The sequence below is a fragment of the Molothrus aeneus genome, chromosome 3 (assembly GCF_037042795.1).
Source record: "Molothrus aeneus isolate 106 chromosome 3, BPBGC_Maene_1.0, whole genome shotgun sequence".
In the NCBI taxonomy this organism is placed as follows: Eukaryota; Metazoa; Chordata; class Aves; order Passeriformes; family Icteridae; genus Molothrus; species Molothrus aeneus.
This window is the reverse complement of record NC_089648.1, coordinates 43,595,293-43,619,912: the sequence shown is the minus strand read 5'-3', so window position 1 is coordinate 43,619,912 and position 24,620 is coordinate 43,595,293. Positions and strand designations below refer to the sequence as shown.

Here is a 24,620-nt window from a genome sequence, read left to right as displayed (position 1 = left end):
TGAACCCCAAGATATCCTCAGTGTTCCTGGGCACACTACTTCATTTCCCTGTCCCTTGGTCTCATCTCAGAGTTCCTCTGCTCTTTGAGGCAGGAATTGTGACACACTGCACATTTGTACAGTAGCACAGCGGCACCCTTGCCTCAGCTGAGCCCTCCAGGCACTACAAAATGCAATCAATAACAGTAATTAATTTTGTGCCTTGTTTCCCCTTTTATCCAACTGTGTTGGTCTTTCCTCTGATAACTGAATATACATCATAGCTCCTCATGTTTTGTCCCATTAAGAAAGATATCTATTGTTCTCCTCTCATAAGGCCTACCTATACCGAATTGGTATTTTTAAAGCAATTGGTTCTCTTTATTCAAATTCTGTCCCAAGATTCATTTCCTTCAGATAAACTTTCATTACTAATTTAAGGTAGGATGCACTACTTCAAACTTACAGTTTAAACAACTAAGAGACGAATACAAGAAGTGTTTCATAATTAAAATACCAATGTTACATGGAAAATTGTTTTTTCAATATATATATATAATCTCTTATCAAACTAACAGATGACAAGTACAAATCTGAAACCACGGCAGATCTTCCACTACAGATTGGGCCTTCTGACAATGGTTTAAGTTATTTCAAGATCCCTATTGACATTAAACACAGGAAAATGCACAGAAGAAACATTCATGTACTTTCACCCATACTCATAAACACATACACACCCACACAAGCTGTCAAGAGTCCAACAAAGCCAGAGCTCTTTTGGCAAGACAAACCTCAAATGAAAATTAGTGTTTTGTGCCAGCACCAGTCATCAACAATTTCTGTGTGTCAGTCTCTTAAACACTGAGTACCTGTTCCTAGACAGAAAATTCAAGTTCTTTCCACCTAACTATCTCTAAAATGACTATTTAAGAGCTCCCATTATGCAGCAGAGACATGAATGTAGAGAAATCACAAGCAACCTGTACTATTTTAAGTGACTACCAACAGGACACTTTGAGCAAAAATAAGTCAAATTTGGGTTAAACCACAAGCAGGTCATCTGCACTAGCAAATCACATCACTACCACTTGGTTGCTTGGTCAACCAGGACGGCACCATGCAAGAAACAGTAAAACATCTCATGAAGATGTTTTAATGTTTTAGTACTTGTCTTAGTACCACATTGAGCACTGAAACAGTGCCAAACAAAGCCAGATTTGTTACAGCTTGCCTGACAGCTTAGGGACCTCATCCTTACCCAGGAAATTGACAAAAATTGCTTCAGTTTAGAACCCAAAACATGAAACTTCCCTGCTTCAGGTTAAAAGTCAGATTGTGACAACTCATAAACTGGACTTAGACCATTCAAACGGTGGAGGATGCAAATGCAAAGTGATGCAATGTATCTGCAACTATCTGAAGACTCTGAATATCTCTCTGCAAAAGACACTCCAACATTTATTTCTCTCAAATCAAAGCTGACTTAAGCACTTTAAATTTTCTATCTTCTTATTTACATATTTGCAGAAATAATTCTGCTTATTCATTGTGGCCATCAGATTAATTGTGCGTGCCTTTTCATTTCTCTGATAGTGATGAAATATTTCACATACGTATTTTACATTTTCTAAATGTTCTTTCCTGTAATCTTTTTCTTCTCCTAACAAAGTCTCTTCTGAGGATATATATAGCAGTTAGTTACCGCTCTTAAAAAAATGTAGTTAGCCTCCTAATGAGAAATACTCATTTTTTCTGTTGCTTTCTAGGTGTTGTTTCTGGAAAATAAAGAAAAGCCACGTGTCAAGAGGTCTTGTAATTCACTCCAATGTCCAGAGCTGGAACAGGGTAGATATGGACTGACAATTGGAATTCTGACCCTGTAAGAGTACTCTAATCACTGACCAATTCAATTCTGCATGTGAACAACTTTTCTTAATTAAGTTTTTCTAAAATGGTACTTTTATGCATTATGAAAAAGTCCTATAGTCATGTTATAGGGCTCAGTACATGATGTCATAGACATTTCATGGCATCTTGCTCGGACCAATACAGGTTCTAAAACTATTGGTGAGCCTTGAGATGAGACAGGCTGAAGTCCAAAAATTACTTTTTTTATCTCTCTCTAAGTGGACATTCCAAACCCTGGAATAAGTTGTTGCAAGACACTGTGAACTGCATTTGTGGAGAGCTCAAAAGCAAAATGGACTAGATGATCTTGAGAAGTTCCTCTCAACCCCAGTGGTTCAGTAAAAAGTCCAAAAAATGTCAAATGTTGCATCACTAATAATTTTGACTATTCAGACTGCAATAATCACCAGGACAACCCCAGTTCAATTCAAACACCTGTTCAGTCCCTCGGAACAGCCAAAAATCAGCAGGAAAACAATGATCATTATAATCAATTTGGACTTGATCGTTTTGATCAATCAGTCTCCAGACAATTTACAGGGATTGGAATGTGACTTCATATTACAGATAGAAATCTGGGCTTGAATTCCCACAGTGATATGCATTTTACCAAATCCAGTTTTAGCAGCAGAGGTAGAGGAAATAATGATTGCATGTCTTGGTTTAGCTGAGGTTTTCAATACCTAATGAGGGTTGTGAGGATTGTTCTACTTTTCAACAACACTGTACTTAAGCTGCTTCTTCAGAGGATGAACTTGCAAAAAACAGAAGCCAGATTGCCTTAGCCAGTGTGCTGTCAGTTAGACCACACACTGTCTCTAGCAGTAAAAATATATTTTGTCATTGTATCCCCAATCTTCACTCATAAACACCGATACTCATAGACGTGCTTTCTACAGAGATTCTTCGCCAAGTATTAGGATATAGTGGCGAGAGCTCATTGTAGACTAAATTTTTTAATATATTTCAAAGATCCCAAATTCCTTATGCAATAAGTAGCCTGAATCCATAATACTTGCACCACGGGTGATCTTTATAGCCTCTAACTAAACAAAGTGGCACTTTATTTCTCAGTTTCCTGGACCCCAGTATCTTTCAAGCCCTCCAATCAGATTTCCCTCCCTGATACAAAGAAAAAGCTAAACCGAGAGAAAAATGAATATCACAATATTTATTGTTTAAAAATCAATCCATATTTAAGTAAAATAGTTAAGAGAGCAGTCAAAAATCATCACATTGCTCATGATTTAGTTATCTTCCAAAAAAAAAAAAACCACCTTTTTATTCTTCATCTTGCAACCTCCAAAACTAAAAAATTGCTTGATTCACTCCTTTGTTTAACCTAGTTTTCCAGCAAAACTATGCCAGTTGAGCTGTGCAACTAATGCATTGAAATGTATCAGAAAAATGCAATAAGATTTCTAATGGCCAAAGTCTGCAGAATAAAACAAAACAAAACAAGAAAACAAACAAACAAAAAGCTAAACACACACACAAAAAACTCCACAGTTCTCAGGAAGCTCAGCAGTTTAACAGCTCCCTGAAGCAACCTTAAAAATATAACATGCTGTTAAAACAAATAAAAAAGAACTCAAAACCCCTCAAAAACAAAGCCAGAATCTACAAGTAGTACTTCCACATAAGAAAAGTCTTAAGTTTAAAACAATATTGGAGAGAAGAGTTACACACTGCATTGCAAGCTGTACCACAGTTTCATAGATGTCAAGTTGACCAAAGAGGTGGGAACGATACCTCTGTCAGCTAATCTCTACTAATACTGTTTGTCCCCTGGATCATCTCCAAATCTCCTAACAGTACCTTCTGTCAACATCCAGAATCAGCTCATGAGCACCACATTGTGCTGCATCAATTACAATATTTTGAATTGACACATCTCTGACTGTCAAAAGCTCATGATGGACTCTGTGCTAACTTCAGCTAGGAATGTGCCTCCCTACAATTACCAACATTCTGCAGCATTGGGCTCATCACAATGCTCTGGCTTTTGTATGCTCCTTGCCTCTACTACTTGTTAAAACTATTTCAACATACAGCATGTAAAAATCCAGTTCTTGGCACAACTGACGAATCTGAAAACAAAATAGGCAAACAACAGCTAAGAGCAGGAGTCACCATCCCTAGACTGGATATTAAAAGAATTACTATTGATGTAAACAAAGTCACACAACGAAAACCTAGTGAATTCTAACACTGCTCATTTTCTCATCTGAGTTCTCTTGCACATCCAGAGGAAAAAAATCCTTGGCCACCAGGAGTTGTGAACTCAGGAGCTTCTGTTAGGGCTGAAGTAAAAGGTTCATGTTTCCAGCTGAACCTGACAAAACTGCCTTCCATAGACCAGAGGGTTGCATGGGAGAAGCACAATCCATTCCTGATGAGCTTTCTCTTCCTGATGAGAAGTTTGAAGTTACTGCAATTAAAAGCAAATGGGGGATAAATTCCTCCTGGAAGTTAGCACCAAATTTGTGTAGTCCAATTCTGACCTGTTTTCCATCCTGCAGGATTGAGAGGAGTGATGTAACTCTTGTCTGCAACAAGATCTCCCTCACCTCATAAGGTGTGGGAAAAGTAGGTATTTTGGGCTACCATCTAGACCCGTAGTATCGAAGTACACCCAAATTCTTTTCTATTCTCTGACGCAAACTAATGTCAGAGAATAGAAAGATTTAGTACAGCTTTCAGAAAAACATGACCAGCCTTAAAAAATGTAGTCATTTATGATTTTACTATGCTGTAGCTCCTTACCAAGAAACACAAATTACAGACTAGAACTTGCTTTCCACCCTGAGGAGAAAAAAAAAAAAGAAACCTATATTTGTTAAACTATAAAACTACTATGAGTTTAAGAGACAATGCCCTTATCTCTTTAGGGTATAAAATCTTTATTATGAAAATATATTACACTTTAAACAAATGTTAAATTTAAATCAAGAAGTATATTAACTTTTACTTCAGCAAGAGTTGGGTTAGAAGAAGAAAAGAATGTAGGTCAGTTTATACCAAGAGGTTGTTTATACATGCTTCAATTTTTCTCAAAATCATCCTCTTCAAGACAAAATGCTACCATTTTGAGCTCACCACTCCAGCTCTTCACAATGAAAGAGATACATGTTTTAGAAAGAAAAGTTTTAATTCCAGATATGGGTTAGTTTAGACACAAAAAAAGATTCCAAAAACCCCATAAACAAATCAAAAAGAACCAAGAAAACCAGAAGAGAAAACAAGGCACATTTTTATACAAGTATCACTGTTATCTGAACTCTGATAAAATTAACTCCAGCATTTAAGGAGAAAAAAAAAAAAAACCACCACAAACTGCTATACAGCATTTCAAATAAGCACAGTCATGAGACCATGCCACAGTTTGGAGTAATTAGTTTCTGATAGATGTTTCTGAACAAGATAGCTGGAAACTGTAGAATAAAACATATGCAAGGGTTCAAAGAAAGTTTGGTTATGTGAATGGAAAAACCCGTAAATATGAAGAAACTCACAGACTATTTCAGCAGGATAGAAGCTGGAAATGGTCTGTTACCAGATACTGCCATGCAAACCATGTGCAATCAAGAAAACTGGCTGAAGTTCTTTCCACTTAAACCTTGCAGTTTTACTGGAAGACAAAAGCTCAAGTGCTGGACTAGGCAGATTAGACAAATGTGAGCAGAAAGCATATTCCCATGCCTATATATTTTTTTCATTATATATTCTGCTCCAATCCAAGTGCAAGGCAAATCACTCAGATGAACTCAGAAAACTAGCAGATGCATTTTAATGTTTACCTGATCTCTACAATGAATTTGAAAGTGCACATAATTTTAGCTATTTCGCCACTGCCACAGTTATGAGGCTGAAAAAGCAATGTTTCACAGCAAGAGCTCAGCTCCACAAAGGGCTGATATTCCTAAAATGGACTTTCCTTACGCTTGCAGACACCAAATAAAAACCACAGGTGCACTGCTGATGTTTCAGAAACTTTGTGACAAGATAATTTCTTACTTTGAAGTATAATTGATACTTTCCTCAGTAACTAAACAAAAGTAATTGCAGCGGTAAATGCTTCAAGACAAACAGATCTCACAACCTTGTAATACAGACCCAGTAAAAAGATATATTTTTAAAGGTATTAATTAAAATAGGACATGGAAAGTGTAAAAAATAAATAGTAAGAAGCAGCATTTTTGCATGTATCTAGCACCTAAAAAGCAGTATTCCCCCACAGCATAGGTAACTTCCTGAGAAAATGAAACAGTATTTGTAATCTCAAATTCAGGTTAGAGTTGACTTCAGGCTCCATGGTGGACATAATAAAACTTATGCTGGACACAGCAAAAGCACACTGTTAACAAAAAAACACGCAAGTGCAACTCTGCAAGAATATTTATCTTCTTAACGAAGACATCAGGGAGATTTGTAGAAAAAGAAAAACCTTACTTTCTTCTCAGAAAAGAAAAGTGCATGAGGGATTATTATCTTTACTGAATTGGACAAGATGATATATCTGAGTGGCAAAATTGGAACAATTAACCATTAGATGTAAATATTTTGACAGACAGTTAGCAACATGCACACAATTTTAAACTAATTTTGCAAAAGCCAGGTCACACACTTCTGGCACCTAAGGAAGATTAATAGTAATTGTGTTAAAATGGCAGACAAGGACATGAATTCAACACATTTAGGCCATTACATACAACACAACACAATTAGTGTATGATTCAGCTCTGGTTAAAATCTAGAGGAGGTTTGACATAAACATCAGTGAGAACAGAACCAGACTTGTAAAAAATATACATGGCCATATAGAGACATCACAGTCATAGACCAACAAATCATTTTCATTTAAACATTCACTGGAATGTTTAACAGATGAAGAGTAGATTATTCTGCTAGACAAATACTAAAATCAATTAATTTACATTTGATTTGCAGTATCATTTAAGCAAGAGGTAAGAGAGACAGCTTTTTATTTGAAGCAGTCTTGTAATAGAGGATTTGTTTTTAGGCTTCTAGCCAAAAAGTGTATTTGTGCCATAAGTATTTTCTTCCAGACTTTTGTTAATAGAATAACCTTTAACAACCTGTTATACCAATCTGCCTGTTTTATGTATTTCTTTCATTGAAAAGATTTATTCCTTAGGCAAGAAAAATGAGATCCAGCTAGAAATTTTGAAAGGAATATAATTATTTTTTTCAGCTGATTACTCTGTAATTGAAAGGTATACAGTAAGGTATACCCATTTTATTCACAGAATTCCTTGTTTCTCTGCCCCTCCCAATAAAACAAATTACTAGGGTACAACCACTAATAGCAAACCGTAACTTTTGAGTAAGAACTTACTACAACAAAGTGCGCTTCCCAAGCTCTAGATGTGGTTCCAATTGTCACACTGTAATTCTGTAACAGACATAAATCATCATAAAAAAATTCACTCATCAACAGAAGTTATAGAGGTACATAAAGAAGTAATTTTGTTAGCTCCGATAAACCCGCACAGTTCACCACCAATTAACCTCATTCCTTCATTGAATATGTGTTCTGACCCATGTTAGTTTATTTTGTTAGTAAATCAAAAACGTGCAGCAAGGCCTTCCTGTGTAAACAGAAGTGCAAATGCCATGCATAAGAAATAAATGTCCCCCATCAAGTTGGGAAGGTTGAGCACTTCTCATACACCATATTAATTGGATTACTTTACAGGATTACAGCCTCAGAAAACTGATATAGTAACTCTCACCTCGAGGTTTTCCTATCATCAGCAGAAAGTACCTTTGTGCAGAGGGGCAAAGTAAACTATTCCATAAGTCAGGCACAGGATGTGTGGAGCTGATTTATCAAGTCTGAGGGACAGCCCCCCAAAACAAACTGGTTTTGAAGGGAAAAATATTGTCACTGATGTTCTTTTATCTTTACAGCTTGTCAAGAGAAAAATAAACTGTAGAACAGAAAGCAGAATAAAAAATGGGCATAAAATAGAATGCATCTAATTCTGCTTCAGTAACAGATTTCTAGTATAAAAAGGAAGAAATCCAGAAAATTCAGCTGCAATTGCAGCTGACATACAAATTATGAGATAGAATCCAACCAGAAATTTCAAAAGAAAAAACAGCAATACATTACTTCTGACATAATCAGAATAAAGTGATGCTTGTAACATTTTCAACAGAATAAGTCAATGTTGCAACTTGATATAGCTTTAAACCACATTCATTTAGTTTTCAGTAGATTAAACAAGGTATGAGAATTCCAAGGTCAGATGGGTGAAAAAAAAAATCAAATATGCTTTCAGTTGCTTGAAGCCAATAAACAAGTGGAAATATCCCAGTATTTTAAAATGCAGTTATACAGTATTTTGCTGAACTGAGCAACACATCTCACCTGGAAAAAGATACCTCTATTCACCTTTAGGAACATGAAAATCTAATTCTCACTACCTAATTGCTCATTTTTCACCTCCCACTCATGGAAAATTGAAGTGTTTCTTCTTGCATCTAAACTTAAATAACATTTTCTATGCAAAAGCTGGTTTGTTGGTTTTTTTCTTTTTTTTTTTTTTCTGAAAAGCCAGGCAACAAACTATGCCTCTCCAAAGGATGACAAAGCTCACCTGCAAATTATGGCATCCCTCCCTCCTACACTCCATCCCTCTCCCTTTCTAGACAAATTCTGTTCAGTTGAAATTGAAGATTTCAGAGTCCTTCAGTTCAATAAGATGAAGCGTTCCAGAGGTGAAGCATGCAAAGGAAAAGGAGAAAGGAAATGCAAACTAATCATACATCAAGACAAATGATGTTCTGAATACATTTTACTGAAATTCTTGTGATAACTTACGATATCTTAGTAAACTTTGTGTGACATTTTTAAAATACTTATTTTCTTGTTCTGAGAGAGCAAAAGAACAAAACCTTGACCTTTGTCAGACCAAGAGTAAATTTAAAAAAAAACCCAAAAAACCTCATAACTTTCTATCATTTTGAATGAATTCTTAAATTCATAACTATAGACAATAGCAAGTCCTACCACAGGCTTAGGGTGAAGCTGTGCCACACTTAAAATCAGGAAGAGCCATCAAACCCAATACCGGAAGAGAAGGATCTCAGTGGCTCTGACAAGACCAAGGAAAAGTGACAGGGATTAAACAAAGTTTTGGACTCAGATCTTGAAACTCCAAAGAAAAGTAAGTTAAAATGAACCAGAAGATAGGGCAGAGAACAAACACAGTACCCTTCTTGTAAAAGATACTGCTAACAGATTCCAGAAATGGACTTGGAGGCACAACATTACGATATTCTGAAACAATCCAAAATGCAATGTTTCTTCTGTAGGATTTCAGGAACCTTCTCAAATCAAAGAAAATTTATATGATATTTTTACAAGAACCCTGCTCAGATCAAAATGAAGACCAGGCCTCCACTGATTCTTCTGCCATTGACGTCTAGCAAAAGTAGTAACTCTTTAAATACATAATTAAAATACATAATTACATGAGACTCATTAGAAGTGATTAAAGACTAAATAATAAGGCTGACATATCTGATCAGGCAGTCAGACCATCATGTAAAGACCTACTGAAAAACATCTTGGGGTATTGACTCATCAATTTACAAACTTACCCTACTGAAATTCAGTTAACAATGATGACATTTGAGTTTTCTGGATTTACCTGTGCAGCTATCACCCTCCTGCAATTACTAAATAGTAGTATAGTGGTTTTTCTTTCACTTATAAGCTTTTCTGAAGGACCCAAGACTACATAATTCCAAGACTACAATAGACAAGGCACACTGCTGACATAGGCGGCTGAGCCCAGCAGAGCCTGGTGGAGCTGGTGTGGCAAAAAGTCAAAGCCCAGCAGACTTGGCATGGCATGGGATAAACCTTCGTTTTCTGTGTTAGCTGGGGTAGAGCAAAAAAAACCAAAAAACCACATTTATTTAATACAAGCTTTTAAGAGAAGATTAATCCAACTCTTAAGCAACAAAAAGCTATTAAATTGTCCGTAACACCAGAAGAAAGAAAGAAATGGGGATGGAGAGAACTTACTGAGTATTTCCCTGCATCACATACTGTGAATTTTTTTATTTTCCACTTGCATGGAAAAGGGAATATGCATTCTATCTCCCTGGTACTTGCCATAAAGACTACAAACACACATAACTATCTATGCATTAGCATTGCAAAATCCACTTCATAAAGGGGCAGAAAATAGACAAAAATATGAAGTCGTAAGATTGACACTTATTTTTTGGCAAATCCCCAGTGTTAGGAACACACAGAATTCTTGTGACTGTTGCAGGGCTAGGGATTCTTATCTATCTGTACAGGTATTTATGTTGCTTCTGTCCCCATTGGAACCAAGTGCTTTCACAAAGACAGCCTAAGGATGAAGACCATGTGTCTGCAGAGAAAGTTTTAACGATCTGGCTTGTGCTTAGCATGTTAGTTCTAACTAAATTATTTCCTAGTTTCACAACTAGGAAATAAACACACAGTAAGTGATGTTCAAATGTTTATCAGCATGGCTACATGCCTGATGTACAATGAGGATCAGTTACCAGTGAATGGATCCTACGATCCAGAAGTTTTCTGAGTCTTACTGCAGATCTATCCAATTGCCTAGGCTTACTCTGAAAACTCCACAATTCCATTCATTCCTCCACCTAAATTTATATACAAGGAGTTCTGCTTGCCCATCACAGGAATGAAGATGTGCATACACCACGGGAAATTATGTGGCATATTCAGCAAAGGAAAATATATTCCTCTTTCTGAAGCCAAAGAACGCATCCCACACAAATCCCAGGTACTTGTTTTTTCCAGCTTTGCCTGGTTTAAAAGGAAGAAATATAGCTGTAAGAGACAGCCATTTCTGGCTTGATTCCATTAATACAACTCCACATTCTGGCAAGCTCCAGGAAAACTCACAGACAGCCAATGCAAATTTTGTGTTGCTTTCTTTCATCATTCCTTTGAAAAAAGGATTTAAGCAGAGATATACTTCAAATTCAGTGCACCCAGTTTTCACATCAGAATTCCAGAGAGGTTTTCAGAGAGGTAGAGAGATAAGGCATGTCAGTGTTTGACATTTGGTTCTGCCAGCTAATATCCTTCAGATGTTATTTCCCACAGTCAAGTAAAACACAACTAGGTAACACAGGTCTGTTGTGATGCAGCATTATTACTCAAATCCTCTGGGAAGCCATCTCACAAAACACAATGATCTTGTCACTCCATCTCAGTGACAAAAAAACTTGTCCTGAACCAAAATGTCATTCACATTAAAAATTAATTGACCCACGCATCTTACAGAATGGTACCTTGTAGATTTTTGCCAAAGTCCCTCTGGAAGTCTAATATACTTTTTTTCAAGTACATGACAGTTATAAGGAAGTCATTCCTGACTATGATAAACATTAAAGTATGCCACAACACTGAAGGAATGACATCATCTTTTTATTTACAATTTTATGTAGTTGCTAGTGTGAATGTTCTTATAAACACATCAATATTACTTTAAATCTGACCATTTCAGCACTGCATTTACAGAGGAATTGCAGCTGTCACGTAAGTTAACATGTAAGTTCATGTTATGACACCTTACCTATCATATCTTTCCCTTTACTAACAGGAGGCCTTTAGACAGCAGTTTGTTTTTATTTAGCAATGCTGAGAAGCTATGAAAAGCTTCTACTAAATCACATGCCTCAAAAACATTTGTTCCAACCTATAGTAGCTGAGTAACATCACTGGGCTCAAGAAGCAGCAACATATTTGAAGAGTTTAAGCCCTTCACCTCACAAGTTGCTCCATGGTTATTATAATTAGTTAATGAATCTCACACTTAATAACAAGGGACTACAGTATAAAACTACACTGCAGTAAAACCACATGGGAGCTCTTGCTAGTCTTTGTTAGGAAACTGGGGTGACCTCTTGTGATGGTGCAGGCAGTGCCCTTAAGCTGCTCTATGTCTTACAAGGAGAACAAAGAAATACCACAGCTGTGCCTCTGATGGTCACAGGATATTGCAGTAAGTTCCATATTGCTGTTGGTGCCTATAAAAAAAGGGCTTAAACTGTTATCAAAACTAGTTCCTTTATGCCTTTCCTCAGTCACTGAGATGCATCAGGCAGACTCAGAGGTACTCCATTTCCAGAGTGGTCCAGACAACACAGCCACACATGGCATAAGTGCCATATACCTGCAAAACATAGTACAGGTCTAGCAGAATACAAACTGAAGACAGAAAATGATGCCAGGCTATCCTAACTTTGCTACTGGGAGAAATTCCAGAATACAACTATGTCAAACAAGCACAGTAAGAAGTTCAAATTATTTCAATCACCCTGGTAAAATGTGGTCATTTTACAGTTCAGTTATGGATGTATTATTACCAAATGAAAGAAATTTACATCACTGAAGTTTTATTAGGAAGTATAGGAACATATGCACTTCTTGATTTTCCTTCTGACATCCACACAAAGCTTCATTTCAGTCAGATCAGGAAATTTAAGCAAGAGCATAGGGGTAATTCAGAAAACAATACCAAAACTAATGCAGATTTTCAACACAAATCAAAAATCAGAAGAAAAATATTTCTGTCTTTTTAGTTTAATCCCCATACTTCCTGAGGTCAGTCCACTGTCAGTACTTCTCCACACAGCTTCCAATTTTCTACCTTGATTCAGAGAAATACTTCAATAAATCCATATCCCTGCTAAAGAAAGATCGGCTTATTTTCTTGAATTAGAATCATCCTGTGCACTTTGCACACAGCATGTAAGAGGAAAATCCACCTTTAAAATATTCCTGTAATAATATAGCACATAAATACAGAAGTACAAGTCAGACATAGCTCTCATGCCCATCCTAAATCTTGGGTCAGAAATAAGTGGTATTCTCTCTTTACAGTCTGTCCACATTTTAAGTTCCTATGATGGATTCTCCTCAGGTCTTCACAATTCCAAAAAGCAGGATGCATCAAAACATCTTCAGACTGGAAATGTAGCTCTGTCTCTCAGAATATCAGTCAGCCAACTCACAGGGCTATCAAGAAACTTCCCTGGTGGACCAACTATTAGCTACAGAGTTTCCCCAGCTGCCTTCTCACACATAAATACAGACAACTTCCAGATGCAGAACATGGGACAAGACAGTACATGTACTAGACAAGTGATTTCATCCACTAATGTAATCTTAAATTTTATTCCAAAATTGGCTTGGCAACCAATTTTGGAATAAAAAAAATTATACCTGAGAGGTTCACATGTAATCTGCAAAAAAGAAATGGACTGCATGTCCTAGCCAAAACCCCTTCACTACAAACAAGCTGTCCAGCACAATTCCAAAATAGAATTTGAGATCATATTCAGTATCTGTACTGCAGTGCAGTGCCTTAGAGAGGAAGGTACAAATGCTGCAATCTCAGCCACGCCATCCTCACATGAGCTGTTAAACAGCTCATGTGCCAGTCGCTGGTGTATCTTCAAAAGTCACATACTGACAAGTACAAGAAACACTTTTTTAAATAAACAAAGGATTTCCAAAGTGGGTTTTGGCATTCTAATTCTAAAATAGCTTCTAATAGCCAAGATTGCTTTTGAGCATTTTCTTTTTGTGCATTCTGACAATTGTATGTTTGATGACTGCAGCTACCAGAATCTCACATATTTTGATAAACCCCTTTAAAAGATAAGCAGCACATGAAAAGCAGTGAGGGATTTAAAAAAAAGAAAAAAAAAAAATTTTCTTTTCTGTTTCACTGAGAGACCTGCATAATTCTTCTACTGTTGAGTTACATATCTTAAAATAATCTTCAGATCTTGTTTCTTCTGGTTCCTTTCATGTCCTCTAATTCCATAGAATCTTCATGTAGGATGGCATGTAAGCGTACAACTTTTAGTCAGATATAAAGTGGCACACATTGTTTAAATGCTGCTCTAATGAGGAATATCTGGAACAGAAGAGACTCTGAAATCACAGAACTGCTGTCCTTGAAATGTGAACACAGCATTGTTCATTTCAAACTTCTCTGCCATAAACTTCATTCTAAAACCCAGCATTGAGTGAATAAAAATCTTTTGCATGTCAAACAGGAATAATAAGTAATGTTTAAATTTGTTTCAAACTACTCTTCCAGTGTTGCAAAGCACACTTACACTTTCCACTGGCAGTAACACTCCGAACTATTAAATCCATGTAGAAAATAAAGCACCACAGAATACATTCACACAAGCAAGAGGTTCTGCTTTACTGCTAGCTAATTAAAAAAAAATTGAAAAAGGCATTAAAAGAGAGTGCAACATAGAATGCTAGCATTCAAGTCTTTAAAAAGAAAAAAATAAAGAGATGCAAAGAGATGATGACTCCATCGGTCCTGGGGAACATGTGCTGCTCACGCTGATTACACCCCTGATTCCTGACAGGCATGGTAGTCATCACTGCCTCAGAAGACAGTGAAAAAAAACATAACCCTGTCAGCCCTACTTCAGCATGTCCTGTTGGTGTCTCCTACCATAAACAGCTGAAAGCAGACCTGCCTCTAATTTAAGAAACTCCACAACTCTAGAAAACCAAACTGGCATCAGGAACATCACAAGATCAAATAGCTAAATTACACATTTCCCATCACTTTTAGGTACATCTTGCTCCTCAAAGTCAGGAGACCTTTAAAAAATATAAGGGACAAATACAGGCAATATTTTTTTGAAATCTTGCAATTGGTTTTAATCCTCTCACCAGCTTGCTACCCCATTTTTTGCAAAGGCCTTCCCTTATGGGGGTTCTGTGTCACAAAAAACAGTCCTTGCACGTGTATGTTAAAGAAGGAGCCTATGCATTCAGGGGAAAATATTTTCCATTTTCTCCTGGAACTTGAAATTATTTTCACTCTCATCAAATTACACATCCTAATAAAAAAAAAAATTAAAAAAAAAAAAACCCAGGTGATTTCCGTATTAATTATGAATATTTTAGATTCTTCACTGTAAAGACCAAATAGTGAAATCTATGTTACATATACCCTTGATCTTTCTAGTATTATAAAATAAAAAACAAATTCCCCTACAGGGAAGAGGTCCTGCCTGGACACACAACTAATAAACACACAGCAGGATACTTGTTGCCCTTCACTTCTCCTGCACAGTACGTGTTTATTCCGTGGGAGAAGTCAGGAGAATGTATATCCAAGCCTAAAAAAGGCCACACATAATACAAGGTCACCTCCACCTGGAGCATTTGGCAAACTAATGAGGGACATCCCTGTTTCCAGAGAAGCAAGTAATTTACAGGAATACAAAAGCGCTCCTTGAGGAGAACTGAACAGCAGAGAGCTGAGCTCCAGTCTGTCCAAAGTTGTCCCAAAGAGTGTAAGCTCTGATGCTTCCAGAAATACAGGGCATTAATAGGTTGTGTTCATGTCTCAGAAGTGACATATCAAACTCAAATTGTTCCCAAAAGAAACAGAAATCTATCCTAAGCAGCAGAATTTGCAGGAGGTAATGCTTAATGCCACTTTACAAAAGCAAAGAAGCAAGTAAAGAAGAGGAATCATTAGCTATATAAGAATGTGTGAAGAAGAGAGAAAAATCGGAATTTCCAATAAACATATGGCAAAAATACAAATTCAGTCTAGTAGCTTCATGCAAATAAAGGGTATTTTTAATTGAGTAAAATCTCATGTGCAATTTTAAACATTAAAAAAAAAATCAGTGTTTACATTCCAGAGTAGCCTCTTAAGATTTTAGGAAGTTTATCAGGTCCTACCAAAAAACGAAAATATGAAGAGCACTGTTTACAGGTAGTAGGCCTACAGATGTCATCCTCAAAGTATTGAAAGCACAGAATGCTTTTTGCTTGCATACAGTGTTATTTGAAACGTTCTCGTTTATCTACAAAACGTTTATGAATCCATCTGTCCCCAATCAGTATTATAATAATAAATAAAAAGGAAAGCTGCAGTAATTACCAGGGTAATATCAAACTTCCAATGCTTTCTACCAATGGCATGCAGAAAGTTGCACACATCTAATAGCTTTAGAGACCACTGATCCAAGCCTTCTAACAATAAAAGTGGAAGACTACATAAAAAAAAAATCACTGACTTTTCCAAGTAATGCTCACAACTTGGACAAAGTGGAAGGAAAAGAAGAGTAAAAATCACTGCTTACACACCCCTACAGATTATAAGGGTTTCTCAGGCCTTTTTGATTAAGCTACACAACATGCCTCCCCAAAGCCTCAGTTTACCATATTCAAGGTCATTTTACCACTGGTGCAAAATGCTAAACATTTTCAAGTATTATCTAAGACTGGGTTTGCCAAATCTGTATCAAGCCTGACACACATTATCAGGAGTGCTGTTTTACATAACATGCTGCTGCTGTCAGGTGCTGGAGTTTAACATCACTGTAGATGTGCTGAGCTGTATTAGCATGCTCAATGCTTCTCCTTCCCTATTAAGCATTCAGATAACACGAACTAAGCTTAACATTCACGCCTGCAGTAAGGCTGCCACGGTACAAGTCTTCCAAAAATCTTTACCAGTGAAAAGTAAAAACACCCATAAATTTAGATGACAAATTTTCATTCACAGAAATATTTTTCTGTTTTGTCTTTAGGTGTTAGGCAACACTACAATACAAGTCACATAATGCTGACAGGAAAAAAAAGTTGCCGATCTTCATGACAATGTTGCATAACAGCTGTATTTTCTGTAAAAGCAGATTTTCTAAGAATCCTCAAACAAATTAAAAAAAAAATTAACACTAAGGTATACATGTACTATTGTGCGGTTTCTGATAGAAATGGAAGACAAATGAGAACCAGGATTCTTAATGCCGCAAACAGCACATGAATATGTTTCACATACACTATGTTGCTTTCTTTCCACCCCCATTTAGATGTATTTTCTTACAAGCCACTGAACGTGAACGTTTTCTAAATCAGACTGTACTAAATAAAAGGGAAGTTAAGCTTTATCCTACAGTCTCAGTGTTTCCAGCTCTACTTAACAAATGTCTCAGCAATTTTTCCTCAAACTGTGGCACGTTTTGTATACACCACCATTCTAGATGCAGATGCCTATCTGTAAACTTGCTAGGATTGTGCATATAAAAGGCACTTGGGAGATGGCCGAGAAGATAAATAAAAGCATTGCTTGAAGAAACATAATCCAGATAAGCATTAGATGCAGCAGTCCCGATGCAATAATTAAACGGAAGGAAGAAGCGCTCTAGCGCCTTAACATGCTCTGGACCGAAGTAACGAAAGGATGCGCACGCCAGAAAAAGCCGTATTAGTCCGTGCCCGGTGAGGAGAACGCCTGCAAGTTAGTGGGAACCTCCGTGGGGAGGGGACAGGGTGAGAGAGGTGGGGTTTTTCCCCAAGCCTATTTTTGCCAAGGGAGCGTGATTGCAGTTTTCGCGCTGGGGACGGCTGCTCGGTTAGTCCCTGCAGTAGGCGCACACATCGCGGCCGGGAAGGCAGCGCGGAGAGGTGCGCTGGGAAGGCAGCGCGGAGAGGGGCTGCTGCTGGGGAGGCGCCGCTCGCCCCCGCCCGCCCGGCCCTCACCCTGCCCGGGGTGCCCCCGCCCGGGCCGAGCACGGCCGCCCGCCCCTCCCGCTCCTCCCGGCGCGGCCAGCCGGCTATCGCTCCCCGCCCGGCCACGGAGCCGCACGCTGCCAGGTGGAGAGGGACGGGGCCGGGGCTCCGGAGCCCGCTCCGAGCTGCCCCCGCCCGGCTCCCACCCCGGCCGGTCCGGGCGTCGCCCCCACAGCCCCGGCCCGCCCGGCGCCCCGCCACGGCGCGGAGGTGAGGGAGGCAAGCGCGGCGCTTACAGTTCGCAGGAACTGGATCTCGTCCTCGCCCTCGCCCCCCTCGGCCATGGCTGCCCCTGTCTCTCCTTCTGCCGGGCGCTGCTCCCGGTGCCCGGGCGGGCGGCGGCGGTCGCTCCCCGCGGGCCGGCGGCGGCAGGAGGCTCACGGCCGCGCCGCACCGGGCTGGGGCAAGTGCGAGGGCGGCGGAGCCGGCGGCCCCAGCCCGGCCCTGGCTGCGAGCGGGGTGCGGGTGCCCGTGCGCCTGCAGCAGGTTGGCAGCGCTGCCCGGCTGCCTGTGCCTGCCGCGGGGAGGGGGATGCGATTAACCGGGGGAGGAGGGGAGGCGGAGCTCCGGCCCCCCCCGCCGCTGCAGGTGATCCGCAGCCCGCTCCCTCCGCACTCCAAAGGCGCCGCCCAGCGCCCCTTGCCGGCGCTCCGCGGTGAGGCGGCTGCGCCCGGCTCGGGGCTCGCCCGGGGCCGCTGCCCGACCCGCCGTCACCTTCACGGCCCCAGCCTCGGGCTGCCTCCGCTCCTCCGGGAGCCCGGGGGAAGGCCGGCCGGCCGGCAGCCTGCCTGCCTGCCTGCCTGCCTGCCTGCCTGGGCACGGCTGTCCCGCAGGAGTTAGGCGTGATGTGCTGCAGTCAGAGATACCCGGGGAAAGGGAGGACTAAACGGCTCTGAGCCAGTTATTTTGGCAGCCGACTGCACTGTCGGGGAGAAGAGATGGAAAGTACAACATGGCTTCAGGGGGTGTTGTACTTGAACCATCGTGTGAGTGAGCTTAACCCGGGGTAAATGTAAGGCTTTAAAATACCATTTCCTTGAAGGATAGCTACCATGTGTTTTCCATAGGGTGAAGTCGAGGGTTGCCAGGGAATAGTTCATCTTTCATGAGTATTCGTGCAGATCATACGTTTACAAGGACACCTATGGCCATCAGGGAGGATGCTTGGCCTCCAGAAAGAAGTCTGGCAAGCCAAAGAGCCACCAGAGTACTAACAGCAACAGCACTCTGAAACACGTGTATGGCAGAGAGCCTCTGTTAATGCAATGCAATGGTCATGAGGGGAGGACAGCAGGCTATCTCAGAAAAGAGTAAAATTAACACTAGATCATTGACATAGTGAAATGTGTGCGGGATGTATAACTGCAGAAGGCTTCTCAAGGACCAAAACTGGCCAACATAATGAAATCACAATTATTTTGCTAAACAGACTGTGTGGCTAGCATAGCAAAATACGTGGAAAGTGCTTCCAGAGAAGTTATACCCATAATCTGTAACTTTATGCTGTTCAAGGACATCATGAAAAAGTGCAGCAGTGTGAGATTTTATCATTATTTCCAGCAGTGGAAAACCTGTTCGTCTGACAGACTGGAAACTGCAAGAGCAGTCATGACCCATAAGACCTCTAGAGCAAGCAATGCACAAATGTTTAATATAGAGGTTCTGAAGATGAACTCCAGAGTTGTGACAGCTTAAGATTTTCCTCTGTAATATCCTGGCTTCAGTTACTACTGACTTCAAGTGACTTTTACCTCTCAAGATTAATATTGACTGAAAACTTTTTTTTTAAGAATGATAAAATAAAGACTTTTTTTTGATGTTGTTCATTCATATTTCACTCAAACCTCTTAAGTATCTCTTCTCCAAATTATTGAGACTGAGAGAAATTTATTGAAATAGACCCCACTTATGAAGAAAAGTCCTGAATTTGGATAAGTTTAAAAAAAATAGGTTTCATGAAATGGCCCCGAACAAAAGTATTTTATCATACTATCCTATCTCTTTCTCCTGCTCAGCACACAAGTCAGTTTCAGTACAAGTATTTGTATTGAATGTATTTCATATGGTTGTAAATTTCAGTTCAACTGGTCAAAGTTCTGGATCATAGAACATCCAGGGTACTTTCCATAAGGCTTTGAAGATGAGTATCAGATTAGATACCTTTTTTGTTTGCTGCATGTAAAGCAATGACATTATAGAGAAAGGAAATTTTAAAAAAATAGTTCACTACAACATCAGTGCCTGAAACATTTTGTAGTTTTCAGCACATTATGACATCATGGAAGTTGTTCCAAGAACTGTGGAACTGACCATACCTGGTTTCTTGCAGATTTAGAGCTCATAACTAGTTCTTACCTGGTTTCTTATAGATTTGGAGCTCATAATTAGACTCCTTGGTGTTTATGAAGACGAAAACTCCATCTGAAGCTTTTTCATGCTAGGGCAGTAATATTTCTTTAACACACAGTTTTGTTGGTGCGTGAGTGAAATATGAGTGAAATGCATGCTGCAGTTGTTCAGACCAAAGAGTGTTATCTGGTATCTTCTTTACCCATGCATCTGTTCTAATGAAATGGCTAGGAGCATGTATGATACTATTAACCTTCTGTGAAATTGCTGGAATTTTCCACTTAGTTCAAAAGATATTATGCAGTAACAGAGACACATGCACCATATCTTGCCACATTAGATAATTTGCTTAGGAAGTAAAGTTAAAAATAGTAAAGATTCTTCTAGAAACTTTCTGAACAGGGTGATAAAGGCCTAATACGGATGGAAGTTTCTTGTTAAATTACTCATCAGGGACAAATATTCATATGTGCAGTACACATAGAATATGTACATGTGCAAAATACATATTAAATATAGTTCCAGCATTTTAGCTAATGTGAGGTTTTAATCAGCAGTTATGGTTAACTGCACTGAATAATTAAAAGTGACTGATTTGTTAAAACAATGGAAAATAATAGTTAAAAATGGAAAAACATGATCATTTCTATCATAACAGGAAGTAATGTAAAGTTCACAGAATTATTTCTTAGATGAACTAGTGGAAAAATGAAAGAATGAACATCCTCCATGGCTGATATTTACAGGTGGAATTCAGGAGAATTGCATATTTTGTGTGGGTGAGGAAGAACAGGGCTCCCTGCTCCAGGACTGGAAGTCCCAAGGTTCAAGATGCCAGTCAGCCCCATGACAATTCACTTTGTGTTCCCCAGTTACTTGATCATTTTTAGTCTATATTACATCTCATCATACCCACAGTTTTCCACAACTTTCCACAATGTTTTCTGACGATTTTTATCTCTGATAACTGTGTTTCCATAGAACAAATGCAGAACAAAACTTTCTACTTCTGCCAAAACAATCCTGTACTGGTTTATGAATTTAAAGATTCTAACACAACTTCTGAAGCTTAACAAAAAGTTTTCACAAGAAAACTGGTGTTCCAGCTTCCAGCTCCAGTTTGTGTTTTGTTAGCCATCTAGTTGTCTTGCATGACATGCATGTACTATGTCTACTTCTTTTTCACCCAATCTAGAAGCAGCCTTTCAAATTTTTGGTCCAGTTCTCCCATCTGCCCATGTCCGTGCTGTCTGTAATTGTCACTACAACAGATACTTCACTTAGTGCATTTTCCCTTTGCACAGCAAGGGCTTCTTGTTCCTGCAAGCCTAGATTATCAAGGCAGCAGCACTGTGAAGATCCATAATATGCCCTTAGCAATTTTCACAAAAAACCCAGGTTTCTTTGTGTGCTGCAGAGGCAGTACAGCAGCACCAGCATGACAGCGCTTCTGAGGTATCATAGCAGGACTCTGAACTGAACATAAATTTACACCATTATAAGAATTTTAGCACTTTCATTTCATAAATTTTAATCATCTAAATTAAATATTAGAAGAAGATTCATAGGTAATTTTGTGTGCACACACTCAAAGTAATAATCTATAGGAAACAAACAATGTTTTCTATTTATAATAATAACAAGTATTGTGAACATTCAGTATTCAGTAACATGAGGGGAACTCCCAGGTGTTTCTTTGTTTTTTATAACAGAATATACTACCACACTATTTTTTCTTCTTGGGAGCACAGAATAAGATAATGCCAATAGGAATTAAATGGGGCAGTTACTGTCCTTTCTTCTTGGTGCTGCTCTTTCTTGCAGTATGTCAGACTTTTCAGCCAAATATCAATCTTGCAAACATGTTATTCCAAATACTGTAAAACTAGCAAGATGGCATGTCCTATCACATGTCATAAATCAACACCCTGTGGTCAATGAAATTGAGTCAATGTAAAATCTATGCCAGTTAGGTCCCAAATGTGACTTAGAAAGAATAAAATTAGTAGACCCAATTCTGCACAGAATTTATAAGATTTTATTGCAGATAAGCAGAGTTTAAGTGAGAGTAATTATGTCTAAGATCACATAGTTATATACTTGTCATGATCACCCTGGAATTCAATAATATACTGCATTATCTTCAATTAGTGTTTATCCTGAACCCATAAAGTACAGTATAAGTGTTAATTACATGTCTGTCATCAGGTACATGTTTTGTACTCTATATATAGCCTGTATGCGAGGATTTATACAGGGATACAGTGCTATAATAAAATTTAGACAGCAAAGCTTTTCCTTTTATAAAAACCTCAGTTCTGCAGCTACAGAGCTCATGTCTAAGTGTAGTCGGGAACATGGCTGGAAATTACACTTCTCACCTAAGAACAAGAAACCATCACTGTCTGAAGCACCCTTCCTGGCAAAGCTAAAAGCTTTTAATTTCTCTCTTCATTATTTGATGGGGAGTTGTGGGGGGAAGGGAGGGGGATTATTAAGGGGGAACTATGGATCTTGTTGGTTATCTTTTGGGGGAAAACAGTTTGCTTGTGTTTTCATGTTCCTGCATCCTTTTAGGTTTTTATTGCTCTTCTAATCTTTTTCTGTGTACTCTCTGATAAAATCACTGGAATCTATGGTGTGGCACAAATCCAGAAGAAGTGGGGTTTTGAAGGTGGCCTTTTTTCCCCTCTGGTCATTTTGGGTTTTGGGGGCAATAACATATTATTTTTCAAAAAAAATGTAGTTTAAATTAAAAGAATACATCAAATAGCATCTTTAGAATAGAGTTTCCTGGTTTTCTCACTCTTGTAACAGGTTATGTCATTATGTATCTATTCACATGTACTATATGACTATAATGTATATAAGGATATATCTATCTCACACTTTTATGGATAAATGGAGATGTTTCTGGTGCCTTCTTCAGCTTGCATTCTTGCAAATGAAATACCATCAGTTTTTAGCCAGTGAAAAGGAATCAATAGGAAGGTAATTCTAATTTTGTTAATAATTTATGTTAACCATACGTCAGTCTCAAAAATCAATGCTTTTGCAAATAGTTGGAGAAAATCAGCCCTTCTAGGTTTTCCAAAATCTTTTAAATTAAGATTCTAGATACTCCATGTTCCTGATTTATTATCATTGAGTTAATATCTGAGGACTTAAATAATTCCATTATTATTATAAAGGCACAACAAAGGCAGGGAAAGCCTTCCTTCTTATTAATATGCAGCAATCCACTGTACAATTTTCCAGTAAACTTATAAAACCAGAACCAGAAAAATTTCATCCCCTCTCCCTACCATGACAATCTTTGCTGTAAAGTACAGTTCTGTGATATTTAACAACTCTGTTTCTAAAGAAACAGGCAGTTTTCTGGGAGAGATTTGAGTAGCCATAGGGCTAATCTGAAATTTCAGTAATGCAAATAATTGTTAAGAGATTTGTCTTCCTCAAAAAAAAAAAAAAAAAAACAAACAAAAAACCAAAAAACAAACTTGTTTGAGAAGGCATTATATTCCCACTTTCATTTCCAAAAAATGAAATTTCAGGAATACAGCAGACTTGCATTTTATTTTTTCTAAAGAGATAAAGAATACTTTTTCCTTGGCTGCTGAGACAACCAATTGTAGGTGGAGGAAGGATGAAGGTAGACAGCACAAATACTAGGAACAACATGAAACTGCTGCTAGGATTCATTACAGTTATTAATCAGACAGTAGCTACCAAAGGTCAAAGTTTTTGGCAGGTTCTGGAGAAACAACTAATTCTTTTGTCTTTAGAGGCAATAAAAAGAATATTCTTCCATGGGGAAATATTTACATTACTTAAAATGTTTATAAATTAATGGTAAAAGAATTTGGTAATCAATGCAAAACTCCAACTGACCATTCTCCAACTGGATATCTTTTATGCCAGCAGGTGAAATGTATTTTTCTCATAAATGTTATGTGAGGTGATGATGTGGTAGCCTGGAGAAGCTGCCAGAATAAAAAGGGGGGGAAAGGAAACAAAGAAAGAGAAAGGGAAAACTTTCAAGGTCTTCCAGTCATAAATATTGAACCTGTGTACCACAACATGGTTAAAGTAATGTCTTAATTTTCACCTTCTGTCTGCCTTTCTAGTGCACTTCTTCAAGTGTATCATAACATAAAGCCCAAGATTTGAATATTCACACAAGACACAAAACCATCTAGCATTTAAAACTAAAACTTAAGCTGGTCATAATGCGAACATCTTATTTGAGTTGTGATTATGGCAACACAAGTGCAGAACTACAACTGTTACCAGGCAAACTATTCACTGTGAACAAATTATCAGAATCATAGAATATGCTGAATTGGAAGGATCATCCAAGTCCAACTCCTGAACCTGTGCAGGGCACCCCAAGAGTGCCTGAGTTTTGTCCAAACAGTGCTTGAACTCAGTTAGGCTGGTGCTATGACCTCTTCCCTGGGAAGCCTGTTCCAGTGCCCAACCACCCTCTGCATGAAGAACTTAATTTAGCTTTTTTTGAATCAAAAATTTTGTGCCAAGTCATTCACCAATATATTGGTTATTCAGCATTGTTAACAAAATATAGGGCCATAGTTTTCAGAGGTATACATTTGGGTTTTTCCTTAGAATACTTCCCACAGCTTCTGTGATGTCTGTGGTGTCATGTAAGTGACAGAGTATCGTTTCTGCTGCCTCACTGGGTGACAGAGTCAGAAGCACAAGCATTACATACCGTACGTAAGCACAAATAACACTGTGCACA

General features: G+C 38.6%; 1 protein-coding gene across 1 annotated transcript in view; it reads right to left on the bottom strand.

Moving 5' to 3' along the window:
• Positions 1-17,818, bottom strand: part of RYR2 (ryanodine receptor 2) — a 384,696-nt gene extending 366,878 nt beyond the window's left edge. Inside the window, exon 1 of the mRNA XM_066546800.1 lies at positions 17,746-17,818. Coding sequence (XP_066402897.1) covers positions 17,746-17,793 — 48 coding nt within the window. The 5' untranslated portion in view covers positions 17,794-17,818. The remainder of the gene's footprint in view (positions 1-17,745) is intronic.
• Positions 17,819-24,620: the final 6,802 nt, after the last annotated feature.